Source organism: Branchiostoma floridae, chromosome 5, assembly GCF_000003815.2.
Source record: "Branchiostoma floridae strain S238N-H82 chromosome 5, Bfl_VNyyK, whole genome shotgun sequence".
In the NCBI taxonomy this organism is placed as follows: domain Eukaryota; kingdom Metazoa; phylum Chordata; class Leptocardii; order Amphioxiformes; family Branchiostomatidae; genus Branchiostoma; species Branchiostoma floridae.
The window spans coordinates 23,066,196-23,075,607 of NC_049983.1; the positions used below are offsets into that span (position 1 = coordinate 23,066,196).

The following is a 9,412-nucleotide window of genomic DNA, read 5'->3' on the forward strand; positions in this document are numbered from 1 at the left end:
GAGGACATGTCCCTGAAGTACCACTTTCCCACTGTGCCTGTGACGACATGCCCTTGTAGTAACACGTCACCACTGTGCCTGTGACGACATGCGCCTGTAGTAACACACTCACCACTGTGCCTGTGACGACATGCGCCTGTAGTAACACACTCACCACTGTGCCTGTGACGACATGCTCCTGTAGTAACACGTCACCACCGTGCCTGTGACGACATGCGCCTGTAGTATCACGTCACCACTGTGCCTGTGACGACATGCGCAGTGTAGTAACACATACCACTGCATAGGCCGCGCAGCGAAGCTGTGGGGAATCAAGTCCCTGATGGGGGATAGAGCGAAGTGGAGGAAGCTTTCAAGTCTGGTTTGAGTGGGAGTATATTAGATAAAGTTTTGAATTAGTTCTAAGATGTAAAGCCTTACCCGTGTCTGAGAGCAGCATGGTCTTGAGGTCCGGGTTGTCCTTCCAGAAGCTCCACAGATCGCTGTAGCTGAGGAAGCGGTACACCGGCCAGTACGGGCTCTTCGGACCGTCCGTCTCCACGTCTTTGATGGGGATCAGCGCGTTCTGGAGAAATTTTGTGAAGATATCAAGATATTTTAATTTGATTTGTATTGTTTCTGCCTCTGTTAGTAGGACAAGTCCTTTGTAATAGCCACAGGATAGTTGGACAGCCCTGGCTGTGCGTGCTGAACAGCCAAACCGAGAAGTAAATAAAGATTTCGTGATAAGATGAGATAGTTACACAAATATCTACCAGATGGGACTCTGCTGTTGCTGTTGCAAAATCTCTTTGTCAGTGCACACAGGACATAGTGGAGGTATCATAGCCTTACGTATTGCTTGTACTGCGGATCGCCTAGAGAGTTCCACTTCCTCTGGAAGGCGGTGTACAGCGTCCGGTCATAATCCGTCCGCGCCACTGACGTAATGAAGTTCCCGCGGAAACCGTCCGCCTCTGATGATCTGTAGATGTCGGTCACGCCTGGAGTCTGGGAGAGAGCAGACATTTCTTCAAACGTTGAGCTTTGTAGACATCTGGTGTGCATCTAGAATTCTGTTAGAATGCTATCATATCTCTGCTCTAAATTGAATTGAGAGGGTAATTGACGTTAACGCATTGTTTCAAGTGTCCACTTTCTACCGGACAGCGACTACAGTTGGATATGTACATGAGTAACATTATGTTCCATAATTGGAATTTGAAGCAAGAATAAGCAATCAGAAATGTGAATTTCAGAAATTCGACAAAGGCATTCACACGTGTAGTACTAAGGGATATATATGCGTCATACAGGACTTTGAAAGTTTGGGTAGGCTATATGATAAAAAAAGTTAGCTTTGCTTCGCTCACTCGATGTTTTTATTCGGTGGTTGTAGCAAAGGACCAGGCGTTATGACACCATATACACCTTGGACGGGTCATTAGCCATTAAATATTTACCTGCTTGTAAATCTCTGCGTTCGGCACGGCCTGGGATCCCTCCGTGTTGTTGTAGTTCATGATGCCGTCCATCACGATCACGCCCTGGAAGTTGGCGGGGGTGAGGCCGCTCTGTTCCAGGTAAGGCATCAGGGAGTAGGTCACCCACTGGCGGCTGCCGCAACCGAACTGATAACAGGCCGACTGGGTCTCTTTTCCTATGGAAGGAACAAGGTGATATCGTTACCGGATTCTTACCGGGTTTGCCAGCTTTGTGCCGCGTGTGAGTACGCTCTGTTCTAGGTACGTCATCAGGGAGTAGGTCACCCACTGTCTACTGCCGCAGCCCCACTCATAACAGACCGACTGGGCGTCGTTTCCTGTGGTGGTGGTGGAGGGTTGGGGGTTGGTGGTGATGAAGGTCATATTATCGTTGGTTCCAACAGAAAAGCAAGAAAAGCAACGCTCACCATGAGTTTTCAGTCGAGGATAAACAAGAGAACAGTTACTTATAAGCAGCAGGATAGATTTCGGAAACGTTCAGCATCCACTATCTTTCGTCAGTGATTTGTATCAATTGAAATCTGACTTAGGAAGAAGACATGCCGCTACAGTGAGCGTAGTTCAGTACCTAGAAGTGGTCAATGGCCTTGCGCTGAGCAAACTCGTTAAAAAAAGAAATGAAAACTAACTGCAACTGCAAGTGTTTGCGAAAGAAAAATAGGTAACAGTCCCTAACGTACGATCCTCTCTCTCCCAGAAGTCAAAGGCCACGAAGCCGACGGTGTACTCCTGCAGGCAGGGCTGTGAGGAGATGACCCGTGCCGCCTCCATGAGCGCCGCCATGCCGGAGCCGTTGTCGTTCACCCCGGGGGAGTTCCGTTGAGTGTCGTAGTGCGCCGCTAACAGTACGGGCTTGTCGTTAGGCGTGTTGGACTGGCGCCCGTTCCACAGAGCAAGGATGTTAGACGCTTGGATCTGGGGGGTTGGAGAAGAAAACTATTGGGATATTGAAACAGCAACACACTTCCAAGAGACACGCACACACACACACACAAACACACTCACACACACACACACACACACACACACACACACACACACACACACACACACACACACTCACTCACTCACGCACACTCAGGCACACACACACACGCACACTCTCACACACACACTCACTCACTCACGCGCACACACACACACACACACACACACACACACACACACACACGCAAACACACGCACACTGACACACACACACACACGCACGCACGCACACACACACACACACACACACACTCACACACGCACACACACACGGACAAACACACACACACACACGGACATACACACACGAGCGCGTGCGCACACACACGCACACACACACACAAACACACAAACACACATGCTGACATACACGTACACACACACACACAAATACACACACACACAAACACACAAACACACACACACACACACACACACACACACACACACACACACACATACACATACACACATGTACACACACACAGAATCCCAGAACACATACCTTCCTGTCGGACAGCAGAAAGGCGTCCATGAAGATCTGCATGCCGTAGTCCTCCATGGTCCGGATGAAGTACTCTGCCGTGGCGCGCTTGGCGTCGGCGCCGGTCACGTGGTGCCGGGTGGAGCTGAACCGGTCCGTCAGCAGCGCGCGCAGGTTGGACCGGGAGCTAGTGGTGTCCGCAGCGCCGGATAACGCTGGAAGACATGTAAAATCATTATTACATTGTATTAGACTCGTGTGTTTAGGACATATTACATTGGTGTGTGTGTAGGACATCGCACTGTGTGTGTTCGGTGACGGGTAGAGCTGAAGCGGTCCGTCAGCAAGGCACGCAGGTTGGACCGAGAACTCGTGGTGTCGGCAGCGAGGGCAGATGCTGTAAGGCATGAAGAATCAGTATCAGTATAGACTTATGTATTTATTACATCATAGTGTGTGTTTGGTGGCGGACAGAGCTGCACTGGTCCGCTTGCAGGTCCCACAGATTGGACCGGGAACTCCTGGTGTCGGCAGTGCGGGTGGATGCTAAGTAAAATATATTAAAAGTTATAAGTATAAGACTCGCACGCTTATGTATTTAGAACATCACATTGTGTGTGTTTGGTGCTGGGCACAGCTTAATCTATCTATTATGAGGGCACAGAGGTGATGATGGTGAACTGGTGATATCAGTCTTTTATTTCTGTATTCAAGAGGCGCACGAAGTCTCACTATTGTGGTAGACTGGCATCACCTACTTACCAAGTTGACAATTACGGGCATGCCTACCATATTGGTACCACTTTTACTGTCAAATTAGCTATAGTTTCACTTCTACAAGTAAGTCATGGCTACATGCATCTCACTAGTATCACTTGTAAACTACCACACGATATGTTCTCAAATTTTCCCATTTCAAAATGAGTCGAAAATTAATGAGCGGGCTAATATTATCCATAGAATTTACTTGTTGTGGCCTTACCTGAGAAACACAGGACGAGGAGAGCACAAACTGTCCCCAGCGTCATGTTGTTGGACTGTAGGTGTTTTGTTTCACTGAAATTCTACCTGTGCAAAACAAACAAAACAGAAATCATGAAACTGAAGGACCTCAATTATCTACATGTAGTTATTGTACTGCTATGCTAATGGTAATACTATGTTTTTACTAGTACTACTGCCTTACATAACATCACACTACGCCTACAGGATGAAGAATACAATACACTAGCGGGTTCTGAAAAGTCTTGGTCGAAGGCATATCAGAAAACCTTAAAAAGTGTATAAGAGAAATCTAATCTCAAGACAGACAGTAGCACAAGCAGGAAAACTATGGTAAAAACCAATGCATCAAAAGAACTAGTGTCAACTATTGAACTCTGATTCGTTTGAAGCTGCCGACCGCAATGTGATGATTTTGGGTTCACTTCCGTCCCCCCACACGTCCTGCAGTACGAGCATGGGATTTAATCCATTTTCCCACCTCTACTCCTCTGTTGTGCCCTTCTCTACTATCATATCAAAACGTTTACCCAGTTGTAGTATCAAAATAGAAATGCCAAGATTTTATCGCGAGCCAATACAAAATACCTCTTTATTTGGGGACGTAGCCAGTTCTGTAAATCGCCGTGAGAAAATAACCTGTCCTGTGTGTAGGTGGGAGTGGACGCGTTGGGTCTTTTCGAATGTTTCAGTCAACATGTAGAATTATATGATAAATGTGTAGGATAATGTGTACTTCATAGCGTCGTATACAAATAGATAGGTAATGAAAAAAATATAGATAGGAAAACTCACAAGCGATTAATTTTCTAATTCTCATGTCATCTTTTCTAGACTATATTAGAAGTTTGTTTTTACAGGTTTTCATGCAATGTTGAACAGATTAAAGTTGCCACAAAACTGATTTTCAGAATAGAAATAATGTTAAATTTGGTGACGTGCTAATCCTCATAATGATAGATACACCGCTGACAAAATATTAAATTTAGGGATTTAGAAATGCAATAAAAGATTATGAAATATTTGTGAATACCTATTTGGTAACGTTAAGAATCCAAGGTTTATGTAACGCATACAAGGTGTGTACGTTGCATAGTCTAGTAAGTCAACGGTTCGTCTGAGAGCATAGTCTTAAGTTGAAGGCCCAATTGCATCCTTTTGTCTGGCGTCGTATTGAAAAGTAAAATTTACTTCAAAACTAAACTTTTAACAAAGGTAGAGCCAATACAAGTACACTGGCTAGGGGTGGGGCCAATTTTGCACATTATGTATAACTTAAAAGCATAGAGAAGGCAACAGAGTTTTTCTCTTGTACGTAAAAAGAACCCAAGACTGACAGGAGTTGGTGTGACCACTTGGTGTGCTTGGCTGAAAACGTGTGTCGCTCCGTTCCGGGGCCCCAGTGCTGTTGAGCAGATGGTCCTGATATCATAATCGAGGCCCCTACATAGTTAGTTTGGGTTACACATATTTTTCTGCATTAACGTACAAGAGGGTTCAGAAAGCATGGAAAATATGGAGCGTACCTGTATCCAAAGTTGTAGGAAGAGTCGCGTTGGAGAGAACCTTCCTCTCGTGGGTCTTCTCTCGCCTCCCAACACTCGACTGTGAGAAAATCCGGCTCCCGGTGCTTCATACACACACTGTGTACCCAGTACCGGGGACATTTGTTATTTTTTTACAACGCCTACGCTACTTACACAACACCTGCATGCCTGTCATCTTTCTCAACTCAATACTCGACAAGTAGGGGGAGGGCAGGCACTTCGTTCTGCGATGGGATAGATAAAAATAAGTGCTTATCATTAATTGAGATCTTTCCCTGTTGTTATTTCGACAGTTTACAGAAAAACATCCATATTTTGAGTAGTGATTTAGTTCTTACATACTGGAGTAAAACAACAGTTAAACACTATATAATGAAATTTAAATATTTGTACACGTAACAGTTTACATCATAACTTTGAATGTATGCTAAATCTGTGTTTTTGCTTTATTTTTCAATTCACCAGTGAAGAACAGGGAGATTTAATGAGAGAAATATTCAGACAGACAGACAGACATACACATACACATGTACAAAGACAAACCGTAGATACAAGAAACTCATATGCTAACGCTTGCCATCAATTCTCATAACTCCACTGGACGCCATAATACCGCCACATGAAAAAAAAACCTATAAAGTTATTCAAAGGGATGGCCAATGCAACATCAGTTATCCCGAGGTATATAAACTTCAGATGTTAAGGTGTTGAGAAGGCCCCTATAATAATGATGAACCGATCGTTGTTATGAGAGTTGATCGTACACCAAAAGGCTGCCGTGTGAGTGGGACACACCATACAGTGATGGCGGCTCGGTGTACAGTTGTAGATCTGTGCTCACGTAGGTAGCTTCCCTCCCACGGGTGTTAGTAAGATAGCATCGGTACCGACACAACACACCTGTTTTCTTTGCCACATGTTTATATGCTTGCCTGTTTGTTTGTTTGTGATAGACCGGGCTAATCGTTATGCTCGTGACAACGACGCCACCTGGCGGTATTTTACTGCTCTACACCAGTCGCTTGTAACATGATAGACCGACTCGATAGCACTTCAAAAGGTAGAAATGAAAAATACAACCATGAACATACAAATGTCTGACAAATACTGTAAATGCAGAAACTTTCGTGGTGGTTTAATGTTTGCGGTTTTCGCGGTGGCCGTTTCACCGCGAACTTAAAACCACCGCGAACATTTCGCGAACATTTTTTCCATGGCAGTAAGAGACTACAGTGCATGGTGCTACCGCGAACTAATCCACCGCAAAAAGTCCTTTTTCCCGCTACCGCGAAATTAAATCCCCGCGAACTTAAATACATTTACAGTAAATGCAGCCACTAACCCAATGGTAGTCAACCCGCTAACTGCGTTGCTATCATAGATCGTACTGCTAATTGTGATGAACAGTACGAGCTAGTTAGTAGAAATTTGCCAACCAAAGCCATGGTCACATTTCCAAACCGGGGCCCGGGAGAGCGTTCATTATTACGAGAACGAAAATTTTCGCGAAATATGCAGAAATTGTGCTGGTGACTATCTGCTTAATTTGATTTTGTGTTTTGTGGTCTTTTGCAGCATACCTTTCCGTTCCTGCCAACGTCCCGGTCAGAGCCGGTTTGGAAATATAAACTACCGACTTGACTTTGAGTTTGACTTTATTGACGATGAGACAAGTCATTACACTACGGACCTTGGCAAAAGATGAGACAGAATGATTGCTAATCATAAACACCCCAATTTATTTCTTTGTGCCATTTTTTCAGCCCACAAAAGATTTGCTTGGAGGTGTTTGAATAGTCATCACTGGACAAAGTACAATGGGTGTGTTTGGAAGCCGAAACCATGGAAGGTTTCGGCCACCCTTAACAAGCTAGCCTATCGAAACTTCTGCACGTTCGCAAATGGATTTTTGATAACACCTCAGCTTCAAACCCTATTTAAAAATTCAAACCCCCCAATCAACGTCCCTTTGTACTACATTTTAAGTACCGGAGCGTGGTAGTACACATAAAGAGGCGACCGTCAGACAGTTTCAAAAGACGGCGATCGTTTTCGAGACGGAAATTGGAGTCAGCTACTGTGAAACCGCACCCAATCTTCCTATATAAGGTATACTCTCTACCAGACAAGCAATGCTGGCCATAGTGGGGATGACTTGCCTGGAATGTTTGCCCACAGTAGAGTAACATTTGCCCGCACAAGATAAAGTGTTAGTTGTTACCCTTCCCGCGGACTGACTTCATCCTTTAACTCGATTAATTTTGGCCAAATTCTACTATGCATTTCCCTAGGCTTGATGGGGCTAACTACTCCTAATACCAAGTTTGATTCTTTTGCCTCTAATTTCCTAGCCTCCTTTCGTAGACTTTTAGCAGCGCCGGCTTTTCCCGATTTTCAATATGGGCTAAACGTTCTGCTTGTTTTCTATACCTCTAAGTGCCGATGTTCCAAATTGCGAGTGACCCCCCCCCCCCCAAAAAAAAATGTGCAGGACACTACTAACTTCTTGTGTTACTGAATACACGATATGGGGGCACCCATGCATTTTCGCTTCTTGTCACCCCCCCCCCCCCCCCCCCAAAAAAAAAGAAAGAACAATTATGAAACGGTCGGGTATGATAAAGACTAGTCAGCGATATGACAATGCTAGTGGGTGTGTGCAAATGGGTGTGTCACTCAAAGTTTCGGTGTAAATGCTGAGTTTCGGTCACGTCAGCACCGAAACTTTCTTGTTTTTTCTCAAAGGTTTCGGTAAACAATGCTTTGAATAACATTTATATCAAATGTCGATTTAGCCTATTTTTCCAAGGAGAAATCGACCACTCCTATTGACAAAAGGGTAAAGATACAAAGCAATGCTCAGCCCCGAGTGATTGGCGAAGCTGTTACAAGTTGACACATCCGTTACTATCAATTTTCTTCTAACAGTGACTGTTTATTAAAGGTAGAGAACATACCGCAAATTTTTGACACGCCCCTTTGTTAGAATGCCAAAGCTTTGGGGATTTCGATATGGTCAGCATTTAACTGCAGAAAAACTAGAAAATGCGTCCTTCTGTAATTCATTTCTAGTTTTTCTGCAGTTTTCTTTTGAAACTCCTTTGTTTTCTTCTTCAAATATCGCGCTAGACTTATATTGGGTTTCTAGTGTATAAAGCCGTAAATTAAGTTTGCATGGCAAAGAAAGTACGTAAGTAGGGGGAGAAAAGAGCGACAGAAATACAGAATGAAGGAAATAGAAAAGAAAGGAGAAAGAATAAAGAAAAGGAAGGAAGGAAAGATTTTTCAAAAGAGTGGTTATCTTCTCACATCGGTCCAAACAGTCGGCGCTTTTTTGTTCTTTGCCGTGTTTGCTTCTGAGCTAGTCTCTACCAGGCTCCGTGGATCGGTGGTCTAATTGTAGAAATTGTAATTGTACGCTAGGGGAGTCGGTCGGCCAGTAAAAACATTACCCTCACCACGTCGTGGTGCGTGGCAAAAACATTTGAGTCCTTCGTGTTGATTATGTTCTACTTCTGAGCGACCTTCTCATGTTTGTGTTGCCAACTTGGCTCCTACCGCGAAACTTTTGTCCGCCGGCTCGGGTTGGGTTTCCGAAACTATGGAGCCTTTAGAGGGTTTCAGGGGTCAGCTGACGTTATAGCTATAGCCTCCTACATCGGCCTCTCTGGGGGCATTGGCGTAAGTTGTTGGGGGCGAGTACAAGCTTCCAGCAACCTCCTTGCTTCCAGGCATAACGTTATATGATCTTATATTCCTTTTCCGGCATTTTTCCTTTCGCGGCATATTTTCCTTCCCGGCGTATTCTCAGTTTAAAAACGCGAATAGACACCCCCCCCCCCCCACACACACACGCACACAACAACGTACGCCAATGCCACAGAGAGGCCGGTGAATGAGGCTATGAC

General features: G+C 44.8%; 1 protein-coding gene across 1 annotated transcript in view; it reads right to left on the minus strand.

Annotated features, from left to right (window-relative positions):
• The window catches only part of LOC118416939, a 10,083-nt gene extending 4,300 nt beyond the window's left edge, over window positions 1-5,783 (minus strand). Inside the window, exons 1-7 of the mRNA XM_035822254.1 lie at window positions 5,484-5,783; window positions 3,938-4,023; window positions 2,977-3,170; window positions 2,165-2,399; window positions 1,443-1,639; window positions 835-990; window positions 421-565 (exon numbers count right to left, since the gene is read on the minus strand). Coding sequence (XP_035678147.1) covers window positions 421-565; window positions 835-990; window positions 1,443-1,639; window positions 2,165-2,399; window positions 2,977-3,170; window positions 3,938-3,983 — 973 coding nt within the window. The 5' untranslated portion in view covers window positions 3,984-4,023; window positions 5,484-5,783. The remainder of the gene's footprint in view (window positions 1-420; window positions 566-834; window positions 991-1,442; window positions 1,640-2,164; window positions 2,400-2,976; window positions 3,171-3,937; window positions 4,024-5,483) is intronic.
• Window positions 5,784-9,412: the final 3,629 nt, after the last annotated feature.